A 25,702-nucleotide genomic window follows, 5' to 3' on the forward strand; every position below is an offset into this window, starting at 1 on the left:
CAAACAAAAACTTCCCGCTGAAACCTTCCTAGAACAATGACTGTAACATTCTCAGAATGTTTTTAGAACCAAAAATGTCTAGCTGGGTAATGGCAACCAAAAAGGATTCCCTCATCAAACTTAGCAGAAATGGCTTGATTTTGTTCTCAGCAGGGGACTTTGACAGAGGATTCCTCAAAAAAATACACAGTAAAAGTACTTCAATGTATTGTAAGTAGTAGGCTAATACAAAGTCAAACAGTATCAATTTCATTAAGAACTAATGGTAAAATTATATTTGTATCATTCATCAAATATAGCAGAAAAACATGCATTATGTACTAAGGAGGGGACTTTGACAGAGGATTACTCACAAAGTACACAGCAAAAGTACTTCATTTTATTTCTGGTAGAAGTCAAACTAGAACCGAGTCCAACCTTGTCAGTTTTCTTAAGAACTTGTGGTAAAACATATTTGTATCACTCGTCAAATATAGCAGGAATGAAGAGCAGCTGATTTGAAAAAACAAAGTGGAGATGCGGCTGAGTTGACCGCAGTGCAGAATCGCTGTATAGTTTACATCTCCTAACAATGTTGTCCATTTTAGACAGAGGCTTATTATATTTACAGCCCTTAATAACATCCATTTTCTGGGCTCAATATGTGTCTTGGCCGTTTTCGTTGTGATCGCTAAATTCACCTTGTTTCCCTTAACATTATCACCGTTCCAAGCAAACGAGTGCTTTTGTTTTGAAATCACTTCCGTGAGTTTCGCCCCGCCCCTCGCTCCAATGACCATTTGACCATTTAGTAACGTAAAAAGCAAAAACGCCTCTCAGACGGTCTTCCGTTTACGTGTCTAATAAAGAAAAACAATTGGACGGTAGATACACGGATTGTTTCGCCCCGCCCCTCGCTCCAATGACCATTTAGTAAGGTAAAAAGCAAAAAAGCAAAAAGGCCTCTCAGACGCTCTTCCGTTTACTTGTTTAATAAAGAAAAATAATGGACAGTAGATACACGGATTGGGGGCCCATGTATATTTTCTATATTGGAATGGCTTAAGTGAATACAGTTGAAAACCTCTGCCATAACTTAAAGGACAAAATGAAACTATTGTATGGTTTGTATGCCCTCTAAACGCTGGCGTGCACACACAATAAGACAAAGATTATTTAATAGAGCTTTTAAAAAAGGAAACCTTTACAACATCAATCTGCTCACTTGTTTTTCGGCATTAAATATATTATTCATATTAGGAATTTGCTTTTTTCCCCTCATTTAATATTTGCATCCGTTTGCAATCTTTCTTATTTTGAAACTTAAGTACTCTTACACACCTAGCAGTTAAAAAAAGGATAAATTGTTTCCAGCATTGTTTGTTTTGGTGCAGTTTTGTGTTGACACTGACAGTTTAGGGTTCACAGTAAATATGAAGTAACATTGACTTCATATCATGGTGACTCATTGGGGATGATGCAGGTCCTGCATCATCTACATTACATGGACTATGGCTGAAAAACAGATATGGTAAAGTACATTAATTATTAGCCCTAGTTTAGGTTTAAAGGGGATCAGAAAGCTCAATACCTGCTCATGTACCCGGACTGTCCCAGCTCTCCATCCTGGAGGTCGGTGTAGAACTCCGGACTGATGGCCCCGTCCGTTGACGTGATCCCATCTGGATGAAACAATACGAACATGGGTTATTAAACATGTAACCTAGCTTCTTATCTCACTCTCAATTTTTTTTTTTTAAAGCGAACTATTCCTTTAAAGCTCTCAGTACCAGGGCTGTAGAACAGGTCGGGCCTCTCCATGATGTCTCTCTCCCCGATGAAGGACTCTCCGTCCTCCCCGAACAGGAAGGGCTCTCCCGCTTCATCCAACGGACGGTTCTCCACCATCTCCAGCCACTGACCGTTGTACCAGCGGAACTTCTCGTTCTGGATCTTCTTTCCCCACTCCTCGTCATATTCCTGGGAGGATGTAAGAGGGGAAAAAGAGGGTCAGGTGGAGAAGAAAACAACAGAAATATGTCCACAAATTGCTGCAAAATCAAAAGTTTTTAAGGACAAATGTTGGAATTAGTTCAGCGCTTCGTTTTTCTGTAAAATCTCTGTTTCTTCCTTTTAGCAGTGTTTTCCATGGATGCCAGTAGAGGTAAGAATATCAATTAGTTCTCACCTCACTCTCAAATTAGTGACATTAATAGTTTTCTCACTTTAAGTAATGGTAAAGACTTCAGCCTCTTTTGGCAAAAATTAGTGTTAGAAGAACAATTACCCTGGCAATACATCACAAAACAGGAGAGAACACAATTACGTTTCTTAATGAGAGTTTTTTCTTCTCCTAATACATTTGGTCTTTGGTAAAGATAGTTGAAGTGGGAATGTATGTTATTACGACAGTATTAAAGGAAATTAGTGCCATGTCAGGGCGTTGTTGGATAATGCATCAGCCTTTATTGAATCTTCTCATTCTCATAACAACAAGTTTTTCACCTCAGCAAAACAGTTTGAACATCCTGGAAATGTATCGTGTATAAGAGTGGTGAGCCAGAGCTCTAATAGAGGAGAGGGTTCACTTTGTGGTTTTGACATGGCACAAAATGTGAAATACTATACTGACCAATCGCCACAAGGCACAACAGACCATACAAGTAAAATCACAGCTCTGTATCAAGTTCATGTTTGACCCTGTGTCGTCTCCGTCCTCTTCACTGCAGCTAATAAAAAACCTTCGTCCGCTCCCCTGTTTGCGTGCGTAGCCCAGCAGAGACTACCACAGAGTTCTGTTTTCTTTTCTCTGCGGGGGCTGAAGGGGGAGAGATAAAGGCTGCCTTTGAGACCGCAACGAACCAGCCCGAAAGATTAATCATTCGGATGCAAAGCAGAGCCCCGCGGGTACTGACAGCCAGCAGAGACCCCAGACTCATACAGGCCTATTGACTGTCACAGAGGGCCACCTCGCCCAAAACAGTGGAGGTGACAGTGGGACAGTTTGTCAGCAGGGGCTGAAAAAGCATTATGACTCATGTTTTTCACTGAACAATCATGTTTTTCTATTGGTTAAATATGCCTAATCAGTTGTTAGCAGCTGAGCTCATCACAGAATGAGCTCATCACAGCGGGGCGAGGAAATGCACAACAGTTTTGGAAGCTTTTCAACATATTCCTCTGGAAATGTGGCCGGGCTAAGAATAAATCACAGTGAATTAAGCCTCTGTACTTGGAACCTCTACAAAGTTCCTCCTGAAGCCACGTGTGTGTTTGTACATGATCAGGGCCACGATGATCAAAGACCAAACATTTCAGGACTGCAGCATTATGGCGTGTGCTGCCAAAAGGATCCCTTAATGATTGTGTATGTGTGTGTGTGTGTGTGTGTGTGTGTGTGTGTGTGTGTGTGTGTGTGTGTGTGTGTGTGTGTGTGTGTGTGTGTGTGTGTGTGTGTGTGTGTGTGTGTGTGTGTGTGTGTGTGTGTGTGTGTGTGTGTGTGTGTCCGCAGCTCTGTTTCTGGTTTCTCTCTCACCTCTGCTGTCCAGTTGCTGACACACTCCAGAGCTGCCTTTCATGTGGCTCACGGCTTAATAGGTCTCACTGATAATTTCAATGAAACACTTCCTTTGCCCCGCTGCACTCCCTAGCTGTAATCTACAGCTAATTACGCTGATCTGAGGTCTGGCAGCGATCACTCACTGACTGGGAGCTGACCACACCTGTCAGTCACAAAAGGTGACTCAGGAGTTTATCGGTTTGTTAATTGCCAAAGTCAAATTTGACTCGGGCACATCAGTAAAAAGTAAGGACTTTGGAAAAGATCAAAATGTTTTATGTTTGTATGGAACTGAGCTGAATAAGGCCACAGACCCACAAAAGCATTAGTTTGTGGGACTCGGTCTGTTGCAGTTTGATCCATCTAATTTTGTTAGTGGCTCTGCTTTATCATTTAAATTCAGATCCTTGGTGGAAGTGTCAAAATCTTGTTTTAAAACCTTCAGCAACATGATTATTTTTTGTAGATTTTGTGAATATTCCTATTTTAGCTAAAACCTGGGTTCACCAAACAAACACGTTGTTGCGGTTGCTCTTCCTTAACATAACCCAAATGAGTGCAATTCCTTAAAACACACACTTAAAACCAAATTCCCGTTGGCTTTCTTGATTTTATAATATTGAATATTTGTGTCCAATTTTCTTTTTTTTCTGAAAATAAAACGTCAAATATTATCGTTATAAGTGTTAAAAAAACATTGGGGAAAATGATTATGTTAAACTCCTTATTCCTTTGCTTGTGACCTTGGAACCAAGTTATCAAATGGAGTGTAAAAACGATGTTCATAAGACATGTGTTTACTCACAGCGATGATATCCAGCGTGTTGTCGCAGACTTTGCGGATCTCTGTGTTGCTGTCGTGCATCAGGTCAATGAGGTATGCAGGGGCTTCTGAGATTAGGACTCAAAGAAAGAAAACATTTTCTCTGCTCTGGGACATTGAAACAATCACTTGTGTGTCCCTAATCAATCGCAGGGGGAATGGTGGGATGTGGTGGTATTGTGGTCCTCTCCTACGCTTTGATTTAATGACAGAGACTGGAGACAGGTGCCCTGCGGCTGGAGGAACCACTGTCTGCATTTCCTGTGATGAAGTGAACACTTTCCTCCTACAGCGGTGCTTACATAAGATATTCCTGTTCTATTCTTCACGCAGAAAGAAAAACATCAATCGTGCTGACAGAGGGCATATTTGTAATTTGAAACAAACCGCCAACGCCGACCACAACTGTGCACAATTACAGGCAGCTAAGAATGCCCAGAGGGTTAAAAACAACTAAATCGAGGGGTTAAAGAGGTTGCAATGAAGAAGCAACTGGGGACAAACAGCAAGGAGAGATAAATACAGTACAGTCCTGGGAGTTAACATTTGGACTAAAGGCCCAGACACACACACTAAAGAAGAAGGAAAATATAGTAACTCTGGAGAGAGAAATATACAGCCAGTATGACCATGACTGGTTAGAAATCCATTAATTGCATTCATGTCGATGTCTTGTATCTCTAAACATAAATCTCTTTCAATGGGTAAGAAATGTGGAATCATACTTTAATAAGCAAAAGGATACGCGTGTCTTTGACTATGACGTCTCTGGTAGCTTTGTGGAACACCATCTGGTAGAAAACGTAGACAATCTGACACACAAACTCATCATCCTCCTGTTGGGCTGAGATGGAAACAGGTAGAGAAGGAAAATAAAAATAAGATTTTCAAAGTGGATGACAGAAGGATTTTCCCCCAATCAGATATTTCATTTTTTAGATTTAAATAACAGTCATTATCCATGTAGGATCTTGACTTTTAGTCTCTGGCATTAAAAGCTAATTAAAAAAACACTACATGGTACATTTCATAATCCTTGGGAAAGCTGCAGTATGGGAGTTGGTTCTTACCATTTAGAAGCTCGATGAGTGCAGGAATGATGCCAGACTTGGCCAGCATGGCTGCACACGAGTCATCCATGGAGACGGTGCCGATCATGATCACCACCTCCAGAATGAGGTCATCCTCAGCAGACCCTGACATCAGGGAAAAGTACAAGTCGAGAGGACGAAAATGAAAACACTTGGCCTCTGAAAACGAGTAGAATCAAATAATGCTGAGCCAGGGAAAACGTGCATGTTCTGTGAGTATTTGGTTCTGAACACACAGAGGTGATCAAATCAAATCAAGTTTTATTTATATAGCACATTATAAACGATTTTTGGTCGAGCCAAAGTGCTGTACATATAATACAAATAGCCTACAGTAGAGACACTTTACAGCTAATACAACAGCACAGTTTGTTCAGAATATCAGTATGAGAAAAAACGACACCCTCTATCCTTAGACCCTCACATCGTACAAGGAAAAACTTCCGGAGAAAACCCACAGTTTAAAGGGAAACTGGATGGAGTTCTTTTGACTGCTTTGTCTTAATATTAATGCAGTCTGGAAAACTGCTTTTATAATCAATCAATCAAAGTTTATTTATAAAGCCCAATATCAAACATTTTACATTTGTATCAGTGGACTTTACAGTTTATACAGAATATGAATAAGACACCCTCTGTTCTTGGAACCTCACATCGGACAAGGAAGAACTTTCAAAGAAACCCCCCAGTTTAAAGGGGAAAACGGAAGAAACCTCGGTGAGAGCAACAGAGGAGGATCCCTCTCCCAGGATGCACAGACGTGTAATAGATGTTGTGTGTAAATTAAAAAGATAATACATTTACAACATAGGTAGTTCAAATGCTGGAAAATGCATGTGTCTATAATTTTTGCATTGACCTAACATGGGCCTAGCACCAGGTTTTGCGACCATTTAAAGGCAGTTAGGAATGTCAGGTTAGGATAAAAGTGTTCTCTACGTTAGTTTGGAAACAATATATTTACAACAGCTTTGTTGATTTTAGACTAAATTTAGCCAAGTATTTGATTGGCTGTTAAAAAAAAAAAAAAAATCAAGAACATTGGAATGGAATGTAGAAAAGCGAATTTACTAGTCTAAGTCAAGTGTCAAAAACGTGTTGTAAGGGAGCTGAAACTCTGATACTGCATTGGCACGAGTATCAAAACATACAACAAACATGGATCTTATATTAAATATGCCAGGGTTCTCGTTCTTGCTGTTGAATCAGCGTTCACACAATTGAGGCCATAACTACATTGATGTTCCTTCCCCTTTAATTTTCCCAACTTTTCTGTCATTCTTCACCATTTACTATCATGCTGAATGACCTAAAGAAATTGCATAAGACTTTTAATTCTGCTTTTATAAAAGCCAGAAAAAGTGAAGCTGAGGTCAGTGGTCATCAAAGATAGTGATAAGGCCCAGACCTAAATGAGTATTCTCTGTCCTCATGATCAGGGACACTTCACTGATTAAAGGGTTAAGAGAGAGAGACCAGGCCTCTGGTTTTAAAAGGAGATAGATGATAGAAATGTGGCAGGGTCTTCCTGTATGGATGCGTTACTGCGTATTTTGTTACATTGGTGTTTATAAAATATATCGCAATATTTTCACCATGTAACACAAACTTTAAGAAATATTTCACACACACCTGGTTTCAGTCTGTCTTTCAGGTAGGGCACCAGGTTGAACTCCTTTAGTACAAGCTGCCAGTCCAGGTCGGGGATAGTGAGATTGGCCAGCGTGCCCAGAGACTCGATCACAAACTCCTCCGCCTCCTCCTCACTGATCTGAGCTGCCAGCTCACCCACATGGTCCTAAAAGCAGAAACACATATTATCTTTAAACGAGGGATAATATATGGACAAATAAAAAAAAACAGCATTCAGTTACAGATTTGTTCCGCCATATTCCTTACAGGTTTATAGCATTGTCGCTACACATTTCAGCTATGTATGCCATATATTATTTTTTGCAGAGTATGGTAGGCTACTCAGATATACCATCAAAAAGGTTTTCCCCCGTGTATGTCCACATGTTTTCAACCCACAGTAAATCTCTCTATATGAATGGATCGCTGTCTGTGTTATAGCGGTTCAAGAAACCTGTCACTCCTCATTTTCTTTTCCTGTTTGAATCCAACATTTGAGATTTTGACATCAGGGTTTCTCAGATTCTTTATGTAGTCTGAAGAGAAAGTGTAATGTTGCTGAGGAATCACTGTGTGGGCATGTATTTCTTTGTTTGTTTGTAGCCTTTATTTATCCAGGTAAACAAATCCCATTGAGACCAACGATCTCTTTTACAAGGGAGACCTGCCGATCTTTAACATCTGCTGGCTCTGAACAATGAAAAGTCATGCTGTATAAACTACTAGCAGTTCCTGTTTGTACTCTAGCCATGGATGTACACTACATTTCTTCTTCTACTCCAGGAAATTTCTATTTTGTGTTTAAGACTTAGATGCACGAGTGGCTAGACCATAGACTCTTCCATTAGTGGGTCAAAAAGGACCCGTATTAGAATAATATGTGTTTTTATGCCATTTTTGTCATGTTGGTTAAGAAAAATCACTTGTATAATATTTAGTATTATATTTTGGTTCACACTAGAAATTTTTATATTTAATTTTTCACTATTTATAATTTTAGACATTTTTTTTGACATTTTGAAAAAAAACGTTTTCGACCTACTTATGGAAGCTTGGGGTAGTAATACAAAAACTACAATTTCTTAAAATGTAAAAATGTTTTTTGAGGAATAGCTGGAATATGAAACGACAAAAGATACTTCAAGAAAACCAGCTCACCGGGTCAAAAAAGTCCCACTTATGCATCTAAGGGTTAACAAGATAGACATTAGGCCACCATAATGCAAACACGTTTTTGAGTTGAATAGACCCGGCACTGACCAGGAAGAGGCTCTTGGTGGGTCCGTTGTGCTGAGAAAGGTTTCTGATCATCTTCATCATCAGAACATCCTTTAGCTTCAGAGCACGCTTCATCAATCTCTTCAGACCGTTGCCTAGGGCAGCAAGGAGAAAGAAAGCAAGGACAAAGAGCACATAATATAACTCAACAACATACGGTATAATAAAAAGTCCATATGTTGTGTTCATTGTCTCTTTGGAGCTCATACCTTCACAGATGATACGCGCATTACTCTTGTTAGCAGCCAGGTTGATGCAGAGCGAGATGAGCTCCACATCTATCTCCTTCTCCACACAGTCACACAGCATCTTCATCAGCTGTCAGTTGCAAGTTTCAAATGTCAGTTAACAGCTTAATTCAACCATCGCTGAGAATTAGGATAAATAAATCAACTACACACATAAGTGTTTGTTTGATTAGGAAGGTGGTTCCCAAAAAGAAACAAAACGTCTTCAGTCTGTGGCTTTGTTTGTGTGCATGGTTGTAATATGTCATTTTGAAAAACCTCACATTTGTTAAGAACATCCCTGTAGTCTATTTGATTATGTTAAAGCCAATCATTGCTGTTAGAGCCAATGAGAGAAAAGGAAGCTGAGGAGGGGGGATGAAAATAAAACTGAAAATTATGATATCAAATAAGTGTGATTCAGAAAGAGAGTGTTTGAGATAAAGGCAAGTGTCATTTCTATCCTCCCTGATACCCTCCTCCTCCTCCCTACCTCTGTCTGTCCGTCTCTCCTGCACTGATTTAACATTAAACAGGAAGAGCTGAGGGAGGGTGGGGGGGGCAGAGGTGCACTGCTTCCCTGTGAGGAGTCAGGAATCAGAGAGAGAGGGAGAGAAAGGCTGGGCCGGGCCTGGGTAAGGTATCACATACCAGGGGCCCCGGACCCCAAATCAGCCTCGTCTAGACTCTCTGGCACCTGCCTCTGCTTATTTACCACAGACAACCACCGGAGGCCCAGTCAGGGCCCAACGCCACGCTGCAGCCTGACCAGCTCACACACCTCCGTCCCCAACCTCCACCTCTGTTCCTCTCCTCCCTCCCTCCTGACATCCCCGATCTGGAAACTCCAAATCCAGCACCAAACGGTGACCCCATTAAAAGCTGGAGAAGGGGAAAGGGGCAGGTCAGTCACTAGCCTGGGAAAGCGATACAAGAGAAGAGTCTTAAAACTACTAAATAGGTGAGAGGGTAAAAAAGGTGGGGAACTGGGTGAAGCTGTTCGTTATATATACGTTTTTTTACAGACAAGGCAGTTAGAGGAATATTTTGATATCATGTGTGACAAGAACACGAGGAGAGTTGGACTATTATTGGGGTAAATTTGGGATGAAGATACAAATAATATTAAATAAAAATAAAAACTGAAACTATGTCCACACTAAACTGACCTCATTTTCTAATAAATGATTTAAGTATGAATATTAGCTTTTGCAATGGCGTTTTCATGTGGTTTTACTTAAAGACCTGCATCCACAGGCTTCTTTTTGGTTTAAAACAACTTTTTTCTGATTTTATGACATAAAACCTTTGACCACAGTAAAATCCTGTTTTTGAAGCACTTTGAACAAGTAAATCATAAGAATATTTTATGATAAACTCACAATTAATGCATATAACTGTACAATGTAACTCCTCCTAATGTTATACAACTCTCCAAATACAGGAAGCTTGTTCTTCTTAATTGTTCTGTCAAACAGTGTCCGTCATCGATTCTCTATCCTCTCCAGTTGGTGGATTGAAGGTAAAAAAGGAGAGAACAACATGCAGCTTCACATTTTGCTCTGAGCTGAAGATGGATTGATAACATTAGAGAAATGGAGGCAGAGGAGGGTGGTGAGGTGAGAGTGAGCGGGCCTCGGGGCGGAGTCGGAGGTCACATCCTGGTCATGCTGCTTGCCCCGCATCCTTTCTACCACGGGGGGAGCCTGGGGTTCAGATCTGCTGCTGACGTGACCTTCTGAACAAACAGGCGACTCTCCCGGCCACATCTGGCCCGCATTTACACCCAATCTCAACAAACAAACACAACGCACATTTAGCTAATCGCCGATGATGAGAGGAGCGACTGACCGGGTCAACTCAATCAGGAGGGAGTGTAACTCAACAAAAATGTTGTGATCGAAAGTTGAAAGAAACACGCCTGAGGGGTGTTGAACTTTAGTTGTGAACTTAATTTTACTGATCATAACTCCAAATCATTTTGGACATAACAGTGCTGATTGTTTGTTGATGGACCAGTTTGGCAATGCTAATTAAGGGTATGTGGAGAAGATACAGAAAAGGATGAAATGAAATGAGGAGGTTTGCAGGTTTTCATTGCAGTGCGAGCAAAGACTGTGCATCAGTGGTTTTGGTTCCAGATATGGCACGGGTCCCTCCCTTCACTGTTTCTCATGCATTCATTCCCGGTTGCCGTTAGCTGCCCATGCTAATGTGTCTGTCTTGGTCTGCTGGCTGTATACATTAGCCAGTCTTACCTGCGGTATGCAGTCTGTGTCGGCAAACATGGACTTGAATCTGTCGTCCATGCTGATGTGGTACAGAATGCACATGCTGAGCTGTCTCTGGCCCTCGTCAGCTGCAACATAAACACAGGAGGAGGAGAAAAGTCAATGCGTGAATGACTGGTTGTGCCTTTACGCTTCGTGGGATGCCAATGACTACATCTAGGAGAGCTATGTGTTTTTTGAAAATATTAATGAGCTGAATGGCCTTTTTAAGGGAATTCTGTTGGAGGTCAAATTGCATTAGGTGCAGAATCAGCACGAGTCGGCTGCAGTTTCTCAATTTGTCGTGTCTCACAGGCAGCTAAGCAGAGGAAAAACAATATTTAAAAGGTTAAATGTGGATCTTCAGCAGGCTACTGCAGAAGAAAGGCAAGCTTTTCATGCTGCTCAAAGGGACAGTTGTACTAAAATACGTTATTCAGGTTTTGAGATATCCAGATGTCTGTCAAAATCAGGGGAAATGGAATTACATTTCTGCTACACACAGCAGCTAGGGATAAGTCTGACAATATATTTTATTTCCCTTTTCTCAAAACATTTGGAGCCACACCAAAATGGAATGCATCTACTAAAAGGTATTGTCTATCAAAGCCTAATATATCTTCTTCGTCTGTGCTATAGAGGTCCATTGTTGTGCAGAATGTTTTAAAGACCTCAATGAGCCACATGGTTGCACTGGAAGACATTTTTCCTTGATTACCATTAACAAATGCTTATTTTTTGTATTAAGCCTCATAAAGAAGGAAGACTATATTTGGGAGAATATAAGATATACATCTTCAGTTAAAAAACAGTAGCTTACAGCTGAGGGCCACAGACGGTAGTTGAAAGAGCATTGGGAGACGGACTAACATGTTTTTGGTTTGGTTCTATACATGGGATTTGAATAGAAAACATATAGAAGGATGCCAGCCTTATTTGAAAAACATCTGTTCTCCCTCCAGAAACAGTGACTGGTGTTAGGATACTCCACAGACTTTACTGAGGACGGTTTACACAGGGACCATTTCTACAGCAGAAAGTAGTTCCAATGAAAACTATGGACAGTCAGGTCTGTTGATTCTCCAGAGAGAGACTGGGACAGTGTTCGTGTAGAGACACATCAACTTGCATTAATAATGTCTTTGCTACTTGGAGGTAGTGGAACAAGCTCAAATCCTCCAAAATCAACACCTTTTGTTCAGCATACAGTCGATCTATTTATTTCAATACATTGTCACTGATTCTCAGTTTCACAATTAAAGACACCTAGACTATGCACACAATGTGTCATGGCGATGTCATGCATATGTATCCTTTTTATAACTTGCACTTGAATTGGGTATTGTTGAACTTATATTTAATTCCTTATGAATAAGTAATTGATATGTATGATATATATATATAATTGAATTAATAATTCCTTAGCTATGAATAGCACACTAAACATAATTGAAAATGACACTAAATACAGGCATGACAATGAAGGTATTTCAATCGGTTGAGATGTAGATATTTATTATTTAAAGCATCTATAGAAGCCATTCGTGCCTACTGGCAATGATAAAGGGTATGATTTGCATTCGCTTCCATTGCATTGTAGTGTTAGTAGAGAGTATAGAGTCAGTTATCTTGAAACCAAGATAAATAAAACCAAAACCATTTGCATAGATAGATACTGCTTAATTTCATTTATTGTACTGATCCATAAATATATGTTTAATAAATGTATTACACTCTGGATCTACAGTTTTGTGAGCTTATCAGGCCTCAACAGCAACATGGAGGAGATAAAGGCAGAATGGATTGAGTGTTAGACTGTCAGTGAGCCCAAGACTTTCATGAGTTTGACCTCTGACCAGAGCTGGAGGGGAGCTGGAGGAGGAGCCAGCCCGGGAGAATTAACAGAGTTCAGACCAGAGTTTGACCCGGGAACTTTTCATTAAGAGAAGTGTTAAGAGAGAGGCTCTTCACTGGAGCAGAACCACCGGCAGACCTCCTGTAATGCCCACCAGCCTCCAGAAGCCCGACCAGGTCCAGTTAAAACTGGTCCCAGCCGTGTTCGGTCACTGGCCATACAGGGAGCCTTATCGCCAAGTATAAGATCCAGATGTGCTCAGTGAAGCCCTGGAATCACAGGAGGGAGAGATGGCTTCTAGATTTAATTGGGAAAACAGGAGGAAGCATCAATTTTACTGCCTTAAGTTTAAGCTACGCCGCTTGCTGCTCTGGACCTTCCAGCGCGGCCAGCGATTGGCCAGAACACGTGCTTCTCATTAGCGATCCTTTACCTCAGCCGATACCTTAAAATGCACATGAAAAAAACCAAGCGCACAGACGGAGGCAATAAGCTCCTGCAGACCTTGCCGACTCACTCTGCTGGTAGGAACATGGAGGATCCTTTCTGGGCGAAGAGAGAGATCCTATTAAATGTTCAAAACACTGGTAGGGTTGGGGCAAGAGAGAAAAAAAAAGGTGAAGGGGAGCTGTTAAGAATTAACTAGACTGTTCAGGGGCAGTTAGTGAGCTAGCTAATCTCCAATTACACCCCAGCCTGATTTAAAACCGCCCCAAACTTCGTAAAATTACACCCGCACACATTAGGAGGCGTCTGGGCGAGCTTTTGTGGACAGCGCCACTCCGTTGTTATTGCATTTTCTGGATAAACAAGCAAGCTGGGTTGGGTCTTTGGAGACATCACACACCGCATGATGGGGGTGAAATGCTCTTAAAAATTGGGCCCCACCCTCACTTAATTTCCCTAATTTGTTTTTGCAATGTAATGAAGGTCAACATGCTGCATTAAAAGAGTTAAGGAAGTTTGGAGTGAGTGGCAATTCTGTAAATAGGGCTGCTGCAAATGATTGTGTTTAATTATTAATAATACTTTTGGTTGATTAACAGATTTTAAAAAATGTATTTAGTTTTGCGCAAAAAATATATATACTCTGCGGCGCATTTGAAAAGAATGAGAATGTCTGGCAAGACTTGATGCCTATACATTTTCGTGTCCAACTAATTTCATTATCATATACTAATATTCTTTTCCTGATCATTTACTAATCTGCTAATTAATCTATCACCTATTTAATTGTAAATTAATTCTTTAGTATATAATAGTGGAACCCAACAAGGGAAAAAAGACAATCTGATTAAGTATTAAAGCGTTAAGAGGTAAAGAAATGTTTGAATTATATTACAGGCGGTATTTTGGACATACGGGTGCAGACAGCTCTTTTCGGTCCGTGCGTACAGTCAACGAGGCATCATTGTCCTGCTTGACGGCCCCTGTACTCAAAGATTGAATCTTTTAACTGGGTTGTATCATATGTGGATGAGTGAAAGCTACGTACGGATATTTACAAGAAATCTTCAGACTTGGGCCATGAATGGACACAAAATGAACATCACGCAGACCTTCTGAGCTATGCTGACGCAAAAAAGCCATCGAGTCAAAGTGCCTTTTTTCTCGCCAGACCAACCTTTGGAATTTTTCCTTCCAAATTACTTGAACTATTTTTTTTTTTAATAATATAGTTCTGTTAATTAACTAATCAATTCATTATTTCTGCCCTTTCTGTAAACATTAGTCAAACGATTACTAGGAGGAATCTTCTACTTTAAGTTGAGCTCAAGTGTTGATGGGATGGATCTACTGGGATGTGATGATGGTGATGATGACAAGTGGAGGCTCCCGCTCCACTTTCATCTCATCATCAGGGGTCCTGTCCTGGGGTCAGGGATGGATGGCGAGGGTGGAGGCTGATAAACACCTCCTCTGTCTTCTCTCTAAGAGATAAGAGCAAAGTCCTCATGCAGAGTGTGTCAGTTGAAAAGGTGGACAGTCAGCAGTGAAGCAGATGATTAATGACGCATCGGCTCACATACAGAGGGCATTACACACATACGCAAACACACAAATACAGGCAAACTCAACAGTGTCAAAACTGTGAGCAGGCGTAATATTTCACTGTTAACTTATATTATGTGTGTGCCTTGCTTCCTGTATGAGCAGCCCCCACCCCTCCACTTCCCAAAAAACAGCCCTCCTTCCCTAAATCTCTGAAGACCTCTCCACCTCTCCTGCTCGCTCCTGCAAAAACAACATTTGTGCAGAGGCTCTGGCATGTTATTCTAACAAATATATTACATTAATTATGCGCCGTTACCCGAGCCTCCCCCTGAGAGGCTTCAAAAGGCCCGTCAGATATGATTCTGACTGTGTCACACGACCTCACGGATGAGACATCGCACGATCGCATGCTCTGCAGATTTCAGGAGGTCACTGCTGTAATGGCCACCAGAGGCCTGGGTGCTGTGTAAAAGCTGCACCTGCAAGTACGCCGCAGTAATAACAGATTAGAGGCTCCACCGCCGGCTGAGGATGGATGAGTGTTTCTTTGTCATGTGTCTGTTGTGAGGAGTGAAAACCTGAAATAATGATTCCCCTGATGTAAATACAGACAGAACAGCCTCAGTGATAAACACACAGATAAATACACACAATGAACCAGCATAAACACAACTACAGGAATACAAACAGTCATCAGTAAACAGTGAGACGTATTACCGAGCAGTGACGAGAATCTGGGAAGGAGTCCTGCCTGGACCATGTGGCTGCGCAGCGTCGTGTCGAAGGAGAGGTTGAGCAGGAGGCGTAGGTTGGTGCTCAGGAGCTCCTCGTGCTCGCAGGGAACCAGCCGAGCCAGCTTCTCCACGGCAAACGTTTCAGCCTGCAGACAACGGACAAGTGAAACAAACACTTTGAGGTTCTGCTCCAGACGAGAACTGGCATCTGTAATAATACTAGCAGTCGATAGGCCAGTATATGAGTCACGCAACAGGTTGGGGAAGCACAAACAAGTTGCCACCATGCATTTCTATTAATCTTTGGAAAATGTTTTGTACATGTGTGAGCAGTGTGAGAACAACACTTTTTTATTTTTTTTATTGGAACATCGGAACATATTTTTTATAGATCTAAAACCACTAATATTATCAAGCATACTTAATTTTGTTTTAAGCAGTTAAAAACAGTATTTCCCACAAAAGAAAAGACCATAATGGATGACATTTCTACAGCTGAAATGCTTAAAAGATGACGTTTGAAGAGAATAATAAAAAGATAATTTGGTTATCTATTTTTTGCAGACTTAAAATATACATGGGCAGAACGTTTGCATTCAATTATTCCACAAAAAGTTAAAATTGTTTTACATTATTTGTCGGCCTTAACTGTTCAGACCTGCCATCCATTAACACGCCTGCATTAAATACAGGAACGTCATGATGTATTTGAAATATGATGAATTAGAACACTTAAATAACATTAGTAAACATCTGCATAACATATTGATATCTTGCTATTACTTTTTTAATAACCTGGTGACAAGCTTGGACAAGGTTCACATGATCTACAGGCAGGTGGAGGTGTTGAGCTGATGACACAGAACTAAGACTAAAAACACAAAGTCACGCCCCAGCGACTCTGTAGAGGAACACTGATGTGTGAAAAGGTGCACAGCGTGGTGTTGTTTGGAATGCATGCTGTCAATATGACTGTCAGAGTGATGCAGCAGTGCTCGTCAGCCGGTGCCGCTTGTTAACATGCCCGTCTCCCCTCTGCTGTGGTCTCTCCACATCCAGATATCACAGTGACGCAACCTGCTCCCAGTTAAAACGCACTCGCTGCTACTGTGCGCAAAACCAGCTCCAGTCGCACCATCACAAACCAGACCTTGAGCAGCATAATCAACTGCAGCCTGCATCAATTACCACTGACATTCCCCTTCCATTAGTGACAGCGACAGCAAAATAAACTCATCACACTGTTTTGGGAGACATATCTGATTTGGAGAAAGTCACAATACATTTGCGGAGTAAATAAAACCTGATGACATACAGCATAATTAAGTGATCACTCTTTAATGTAATCAATTAAACACCCATGTCTTTAAATGGAAACATATTTCCCCATGTGTAAACTGATATACTCAACAGAGTGAAAGTGTTGAAACCACTATTTCCCTGCTTGAGTGGGTCCAAACCCCCTGAAGGGTTCTTTAATCTGAATCAAAGATACACTGAGGGGGAAACAAGGAGATAAAACCAGTTCCTAACAGGGTCTGGCTTTGATAAAGTCCTGCAAACTGAGTGAGATTGGAACCAGGTGGGGCTGGATTAGGGGAAAGTCGGAGCGCTGAGGTGCCTGTACGAGTGCTGGGGGACACGTGGCCAAAAGCGGACATTCTAAGCATTTATTAAATTGAAATTTGATAAGCGTGGTTTCAACCGGCATTTCTTCTGGGGAAGGCCATTTGTCAAAGTGACTTTGGGAGTTTTTTACAGAACAAATAAAGAAAGATTGTTTCCTCTTAACTTTACGAATTGAGTTAAATGTCTCAAAAACACCGTTGTAAAAAACACATTCATTAGAGATGTAAAGAAAGAAGATTAGTTGTTAAAAAGTCAAAACAGCACACTGACGCCCTTCATTTCAAACAATGAACAGTTCTGCAGGGCTGCCACCGCAGACACTTAAATCATTATTAAAAGTTAGATTCAAATGTTTTGTTATAATCATACATGGTTCTTAAAGCCAAGACGTTTTAAAGCCACTCATAATTAAAGTAAAAAATATACTGTAATGTGAGAGGTGTTTATTTAAAAATATATATTTTGAGATTTAAAAATGCATGATTAAAATAATCCTACTGCCTATGTTTTAGTAGTTTTAAGCCTTTAGAAATATTTATTTAAGATGAATCCATTTTTTAGATTAATGAATTAAATTACTTTCAAAATCCATGATACTGTACATGTCATGTTTGACATAACAATGAATCAAAGCAACATGAACAAAATCTAGATCCTTGAAGTCGACACAAAACAATTATAATTATTAAACACCACCATTGAAGTGGAGTAAATATGTCTCCCCAAACCAATCGCGTAACCATAGAAAATGTTTGTTTACCACAGAAGTTACTTTCTACAATAATCTGAAATCCAAATGAAATATCCCTTTGGCTTTCTGTCGAGGGAGACAAGGCAATGGAAAATTCCAAGTCAGCTTAGAGAAATACATCATCCCTGAAGCACTCTATAGGTGACACTTAATAAAGCTACTATATATCTTAAAGGTCCCATGTCATGGCCGTTTCTACTGATCATAATTCCATTGTTGAGCCCAGTGGCCGTCTGCGAGACAACGAGACACAGCGAAACCCAGCCCCAAACACACACACACACCCGCAGCCTGGCTGGGAGTTTGTGTGTGAGCCCAGGCTGAGTTCCGCGGTTTCACGCTGTCTCGCCGATCCCACACCAGTGAGCCGGCTCACAGTGTCCCGCTCCTTGCAGCAGCGAGCCTCGCAACGTTCCGCCGAGTGTGTGTGTGTGAGGAAGTCCGCGGATTGGTCCAAACGTAACGGCTCTTAGCGCCCTTACGCTACGTACGTCACTATACCCAAGAAGTAAACAATGGAAAAATTGAAATCTCCAACGAGGCATTCTGGGGCAGCATAGACAGGTCTTTTCTGTGTTTTACTCGCTACAGGGTGTACTTTGAGGGTTTGTGACTCTGCAGACCGTTTACATGCATAAAAACCTTCATAACACACAAGGGGATGGGTAATAACCGGAAAAGCATGACATGGGACCTTTAACAAAAAAATAACTCCCTGTCTCACCATATCATTCTTGTTCTCCAGGAAGATGGAGAGCTTCTTGAGGAAGGAGACAACCACCAAAAGCAGCTCCTCGTCCTCCCGGTCGAGGATCTTCACCAGCATGTGGACGATGTTTTTATTCCTCATCTTCAGCTCTGTGCGGGTGTCTTCAGCCAGGTTCAGCAGCAGGCCCAGAGCAACTGCAGGAGGAAACGTGTCAGAGACAACAGGATCAGGCAGGGAAACATGGACAGTAATCTAGCTGCAACTCACTTGTACTCCCTGGCTGTGTTTTCTTGCTTTTGTAAGTTATATCTATTTTAGTTTAAGTGTGCCTCTTGAGTCCTCGACAAAACATTTTTTAATTGATCAGTCGTTTCCATCAATGTTGAACAAATTGTTTTGTCTATCCATTTAGTTTGAAAATAAAATAACAGAAGAAAGCAGCAGTTGTCAAATTGGAGAAGTTTGAAAGAACCATTCTTCTTGATCTGCTTAATAAATGAATTAATCAATAATGCACATCAGGTACATTTTCACATCTTTAAGATAAATGTTGTCAAACCTGCACAAGTGCATTGAACATACATATTCTAGAAGTGTTCCATAAACAAATATTTTCTGATAACTACAGTATGGGATAGATAAATTGAACAAAACGTTTCAACAGTTACCTCTGAGAAGATGCTCTTGTTTGATCAGAAGGCTCTGGTACTTTCTAAAAGACTTCTCATGTTCCTTTTTCAGATTTTGGTTCTCAGAGAATTCTTCATGTGTTATAAGTCAAGGAACTACATTTTATAGAAAAAGCCTAAAACAGTGTCATCTTATACTGCACCATTACAAATGTCTCCAGGTTTAGTATTGTGCCAAGCTTGAGTTCCATTTAAAAAACATACTTTATATTTGTATTGGATTTGTTATAGAATGGCTTTCAAATAAAAAAGATGTTCCACTCTTAAAAAGGATATAGGCCTTTTTCTTCTTCTGTAGTTCGTCTTGCCAGAGGTCATATCTCTTCAGCTCATGCTCAATAATATTCATACACAGGGCTCCGATCTTGAAATGTGTGACCAGGCCATGGAACTGGGAGAAACTAGAGGAGAAAAATAAGAGGGAGAGAAAGAGAAAAATACTATTTATCCAAAATTGTTTTGAAAACTGAAAAATCTACCTTGATTAGAGGATTCCAGCTGGGAGCTGTCACTAAAATGACCCAATCTGTCACCCCTGAAGTAGTTTACAAAGTAAACTGTCAAAGTCAAAACACATTCAGTCAAACAGTACGTCCTGGTCCGACTTATAATCAGTCCAACTTGAACAGTTCCACAATCCAAACAGCATAACATGGAGATGGAAAGGAGCCAAGAGTGACGATCAGTTTTCAGAAGAACACGTCCTCTCGCTTCCTAAATCAGCTCTGACAGACATTTATGTATTATTCTAGCAAGGGCTAATTTTAGTGTTTCCTAACCCCCAGTTGGAGAGTGAAACTTCAGTACTAGGTATGCTGCCAAAAGGTGGATGACTACTGTAAGAAAGGGGGAGAGCAGTAAAAAAGAAAAGAGAGCAGAGGCAATTGGGGGTGTGGGTCAGTGATGTTACAACAGAAATGTATCGTTACTGCACACAAGGAGGCAACCATATGGCTCTTAAAAATGTTTAACTGACTTATTCTGGTTTACTGGCTTTGTGCTGCAAATACAAAAGAATGTGAATTTGTGTTCTGTTGATTTAAGCTTATGGTCCTTGTTTCAGCTTCTTGGTCCCAATGACAGGGAATTCTTAATACTAGTCTCTTTCCTGTTTACATGAAAATGCAGCCCTTGCATTTTTTTTTCGAGTGTCTTGACTGTCCGACTTGAACCCTTCCAACACCTTTGGGATGGACTGGATCAACAACTGTGAGCCGGATCACATAGTATTAAAGTGCACGTTTACAAGCACACGGTTCTGTGTGACAGTAAAAGTCTTTGGCTGGGGCATGGGTTAATGAATACATTTACATAATGCAGTCACCATGAAACCATGAAACATTGAAGATGATAAAATAAGTTTTAAACAACTTCAATGTGTAAGGCATTACTTTAAACTGGCATCCTCAAAATCCACAGCCATATTGCATTTAATACCAACTCAACACATATGGAAGGATTTAGGGATTAAGTACTTTTGCATGTTAACCAGAAAGTTAGCATGACCCTGGTTTCCTTTTTAAAAAGTAACCAAGATTATTAAAATACATTTTTGAAAATTAGAATGATAGTTCATGGTACTAGCACAAGTTTGAGGCGTAAATGCAATCAGTGTAGTTATTTAGATATAGAATATGTTAAGCTTGTTTTGACCACAGGGATGTAACAATTTCTTTTTTACTAACATTGAGGAAACAGGCAGTGCAAAAATGTCCAAGTCCTTTCCGAGTTTAAGGACTGCAGCACTCTGTTGGTATAGCACATTAGGATATGTCAAGGTCTTTGTATGCAAACAAAAACAACAAATAAAAAAATAACACATAAAAGCGATCACAAACACCCAATATAAATAAATGAGAAGCAGAAACTTTGTGTTTTTTTAGAACAGCAGGTTTACCTGGAGAAGCAGAAAAAGACATAGATGATGGTTGTTGCCAGGTCCACGCTCTGCTTCCAGTCCTCCCTCAATACTCTGGCCAGGGCTCCAATGGCCGCCTCTGATGATGGCGAACAAAAACATGTCAATAAAGACACGCACACAAAGGCAGAATTAAAGAAAAGGTCAAACAAAGAGAAGGCAAGATAATAAGGAATGACTACAGATGAGAAAGTAAAACAAAAGTGTCTGTGTGTGGAATTCAATCAGAGTCAGATTGCGCAGAGGGCGGTGCAGCTTGAGGTTAATTTGAAGAAGCGTGGGGGAATGCGATGAGGTCGGAGGCTCCTGAGGATTTTGAGCGATGGGTGCTTCTCAACCTAAAGACGTGTGTCCCAGGGTTTGTCTCCGCTTTCCACCCTGACCCCATTCCTCTGGGTTCACACGAACACTCTGCTCTTATCAACATTGGACCGGTTGATGCGGTGCGGCAGACAGAGTGAGCGGACGGCGCGTTATGACAGATACAAATGAAGCTGTGCCATCTCACCGCGGCAGCACAGGATGATGGCTTCGTGCTGTTGTGAGAGAAACAGCCCGGTTGTCACGGAAGGGAGCAGAAGTGAAGCTGAGCTTTGTTTTCTTTAAAAGGGGAGCAGAGAGGACATGCTGATAAATGTCAGACACTCAAGCAATACAAAAAGTTTTTGTAAAAAAATCCAGTTTTAGCTTGAGAATCTGGAATATGGCTGCGCTTTTCAACTTTAGCCATTGGATCCACTTTGCCAGGAAAAGTTTATTTTCAGAAAATGAACACGTTCTGAATAATTGAGCATCAAAGTTCATCCTTGACTTTTTTAGAGCTGTCAACCACATCTCAAGATCTTCCTCTGGAGATGCAGTCTGCTCAGATGTCACACAGATAGCCATCATACCAACAGTCACTGGATGGCTAACAGACGAAGGCCATTCACATGCCTTTCCCTGCATGCGCTTCACAAAAGTTTTGTCAGCTTCAGTATGTAAAGGGACAGAAATAGTACAAAATGGACATCGGACGCAGAGGCGGATCTGTTTATACTACATTTGGGGTCTGCTTATAACAACATATTGCAGACCGTTGCTGACCTTCGTGACCACATTCATGTTAAAACTTGAAATTGATATTTAGAAATTGTTCACATAATACTTAGTAACTCATGAATCCTTTTATTAAGAGGAATGTTACATTTCATGAAATATCTTTTATTTATCTTTTCTTTTGTGCTCTCTGTACCCTGAAGTGATCAATATACCAGTAGAAATTGGTCTTGTTAGAAATGTGTTGATACCACTGCCTAAACAATACCCGAGACCTGAATTCAATTTGTGTACTGCCAAACACTACTTCTTGTTGACACTACAAGAAGCAAAGTTAAAAACAGGGTGGCTAGCTACATTTTTGCTGTTAAATTGTAATGGCGTTAAAAAAAAACAATGGGAAGTCCAAAATGGTGAAACAAAAAACTATGATTGGTTGACCGCGTCATTGGACGCTGAAAAGAACGTTTGAGACCAGCTCAACTTTGATTTGTTGCACATCAGTTTGTAGAGTCATGTCATCAGTTTATAATGGAAATGACTAGCTTTGTCGGCATACTGTGAACAAAGCAAGGCTACACTTCGGGACATTTTTATTTAAATCTGAAACAAAGCTGGAACGGACATGGTGTGTCAACCTAAGTTACTTGACCATTTGAGGGATTAAATGTAAATATGGACAACATGCTATTAATGTACTTTTATATTCAATGTACCGTTTTGTATGAGTTCCTCCAGGTTGTCTGGGTTTCGAGCTAGTTGGAAGATGAGGGTGGCTCCTCTGATCTTCTCCTGGATGTCTTCATACAGCAGCTCCACATACTCATCGATGCTGTTGATGCTTGCCTCCTCGTCCAGCTTAAGGGGGATGAAAGGGTTAAGCATATTGAGGACTGGCAAACGTCTTCAGAACTGCAAACACAAACATATTGTACTGTAAAGCTTAACTTCTACCTCCACTCCTGTGTAAGGTTTGAGCTCTCGAGATGAGATGTGTTTCTTCTCTTGGTTGTCTGTGAAAGGTTAAATTCAGCATCACAAAGACAAATTACTTCCACGTTTACCTTTTAGTAAGAAAAGTTGTGTTACCACAGACACATCTATGTTGTTATAAAGTAGTGATTATAAATACCATTTGACTGTTTGCGGTTTTGCAAATAAAAGAGCAGCTGCTCCACCTCGAGGAGTTTGGAAGAGTGAATCAGTCGACATTCCTCCACGACCTTTCGGGCCAAAGAGGCCGTATCTGTGTGGGCGTTCAGGCTTTTTAGACGAATACTGTAGGGAGCACAAACATATAGACCAAGGGAAATTACAGCTTTTGAGAATAACACTGGCTCTCAGACTTATAGAAAAAATTGAAATCATGATACAGAATCAGATTGATATTGTTTGATACACGATCATAATTTGTCTTAAGTTTGATTCTCACATTTTCTGACACTCTTTGCGTTCTCCAACCATTGGGATCCCCAGCTCTCCCAGGACAGTGGCCTCCACCTCATATTGAACGATAAGAGCCCTCTCAGTGGGGTGTACATCGAGAGTACAGCCCTTCACTTTCCTGTTGGTCACAAAGACACAAAGTAAGCTAAAGTCAGTAATATAAAATACATTAATATTGTTATATAGGCTAAATATAGCAGATGTACATCTGTGTACTCGATAAATGGTATGTGTTTGAGAAATTGTGTACGATATGTTTGTGTTTGCATACAGTTCTGCCAGCCCTCACTGTGTTTAACCCTTTCATCTCCCTTCAGCTAAACAAGGAGGCAAGCATCATAAGAAATACTCTGCTTCTTTGAATACTCGTGTATCCTATGTGTCAGGGTCCTGATTAAGAAGAGCTAACCAGATGATGTCAGAATCATCAGAAGGGTTTTTAAAAACATATACAATTATTACATGTTTATAAACATTTTGCAGCTGATGAATGTGTGGCTTATTTTGATAGTATTCATTAATTAATATCTAAAATAATATTGTGGCTAAAGTTGGAAAATAATGTAGTTCAGCAAAAAATATAAAATGTACCAACCAATATGCAATTACCTGAGCTAATTACAAGTACTTTCAAACGTTAGATGATACGCAGTTTTAATACTAAATGTAATTAAGTTACTTTTCACTCATATATTTTTGTAGGGGTGTAAAAACAAACAAACAAACAAGCAATACAGTATTGTTTAATAAACCTGAATCGTTCTCATTATTTTAGTTACTAATTTCGATGGTGGCTGCAGGTTTTTTCATGTCACGTTTAATCGATTTTTCTTTACGTACACACCCTAAGACAGATCCTACTAATATGATGCTAACTGTAGTGTTGTTACTTCTGTTTTTGCACAGAAATACATTCATATTTGTAACACGAATATTTGTAACAGAGTTAGTTTAGCAGTCAGTCATTTAAATGTCCCGTTAGGCTATCACTGAGCATCCTGCTGCCTCATCGACCTGTTCCCTCACGGTGCAAACTTAAACAAGCTAGCGTTAGCAGCCGTTACCTTTTCAGATACCGTGGATCCCCTGTTTGCAAATTGTCCATTTAAAAAAGGGGGAAAAGCCCACGTTAAAATGTCCTTATTCCTAAACGGGACCCGCTGATGATGGGTAAAACAGGGCGGATGTTTTATCTATGCAGCTTGTTGCTAGGGCGGCGACCCAGCTCCCAGCACTGTAGCTACAGCAGGCTAGCACTGCTGCCACCTGTAGACAAGGAGGACCAGGCGAGTTGACAAAAAAAAAAATTACGTGTGTAAAGTATGAAATGCCAAATTAGCTCAAATACTGTCAAACGAGAACATTGGGGTACTTTACTTAAGTATCTTCTATAAACCAAGTTTCACTTCTACAGAGAGGGAAATAGTGTACGTAAAAGCCAGACTATGAAAAAAGGTATGACCCCTTAAATTACTTTACAAATTTAGATTTGTGTATTCAAAATGCATTAAGATTTAAAAAAAATAAAACATGAACGTTTTAGACTTGAAACAATATGTTGAAAACACATTGCAAAAATTGATAGCATCTTAATGAGCATATTGGCTTTCCTTCTAGTCACCTAGCACATTTTAAGGCTCTGGTTTATATTGAACATTCATTATTTAAAAAAAACCAATTATTCAATTAATGGACAAAATATTCAATACTCAATTAAAAAAATCATTAGTGAGAATCTCACAAATTACACAACTACCAACTACAGCATTTAATCTTGCTTTCACATGAATACATGAGTGATAATAATAATCAAATAATTGCACATGTTACATTATTACACTCACAGCCTCGGACATTTATCAATTTGTATTTTTCTTACATTTTCCTGATTTTACCTACTTTACTTTTCAACATAAATATACTGAATGTTCAGTCAGAGGATTACCAAAACTATTACAATTTCACAGCAGACATTTCACTTGTCACATTAGGAGAAGCACATGTGTTACTAATAACATAAATGATGTCTCTGTTCTGTTCTATAGTGAGAGTAACAGTGCCATGCACAATATCTGAAAT

General features: G+C 40.2%; 1 protein-coding gene across 1 annotated transcript; it reads right to left on the reverse strand.

Annotated features, from left to right (window-relative positions):
• Positions 1–1,563: 1,563 nt before the first annotated feature.
• Positions 1,564–24,842, reverse strand: kifap3a (kinesin-associated protein 3a). Its single transcript, XM_010778892.1, has 19 exons — positions 24,688–24,842; positions 23,610–23,741; positions 23,310–23,455; positions 23,132–23,190; positions 22,894–23,035; positions 21,119–21,218; positions 19,498–19,622; positions 19,201–19,299; positions 18,548–18,726; positions 15,427–15,589; positions 10,848–10,948; positions 8,572–8,680; positions 8,345–8,457; positions 7,085–7,250; positions 5,432–5,557; positions 5,107–5,205; positions 4,344–4,429; positions 1,770–1,959; positions 1,564–1,661 (listed from the first exon to the last, which is right to left on the reverse strand). The coding sequence occupies exons 1-19, from the start codon at positions 24,726–24,728 to the stop codon at positions 1,564–1,566; spliced, it is 2,274 nt and encodes a 757-aa protein (XP_010777194.1). The 5' UTR covers positions 24,729–24,842.
• Between the last annotated feature and the right edge of the window lie 860 nt (positions 24,843–25,702).

This window comes from Notothenia coriiceps, unplaced genomic scaffold (genome assembly GCF_000735185.1).
Source record: "Notothenia coriiceps isolate Sejong01 unplaced genomic scaffold, NC01 NC01_scaffold00019633, whole genome shotgun sequence".
Classification (NCBI taxonomy): domain Eukaryota; kingdom Metazoa; phylum Chordata; class Actinopteri; order Perciformes; family Nototheniidae; genus Notothenia; species Notothenia coriiceps.

What these genes read in the sequence shown, in the direction of transcription:
- kifap3a (XM_010778892.1), bottom strand. Translation starts at nt 24,728, where the DNA reads ATGGACAATTTGCAAACAGGGGATCCACGGTATCTGAAAAG. An exon ending in GTCTTTTTCTGCTTCTCCAG is followed by an intron (nt 19,623 to 21,118) that starts GTAAACCTGCTG and finishes TTTCTCCTCTAG; the next exon opens with TTTCTCCCAGTTCCATGGCC. An exon ending in TGGAGAACAAGAATGATATG is followed by an intron (nt 15,590 to 18,547) that starts GTGAGACAGGGA and finishes CGTTGTCTGCAG; the next exon opens with GCTGAAACGTTTGCCGTGGA.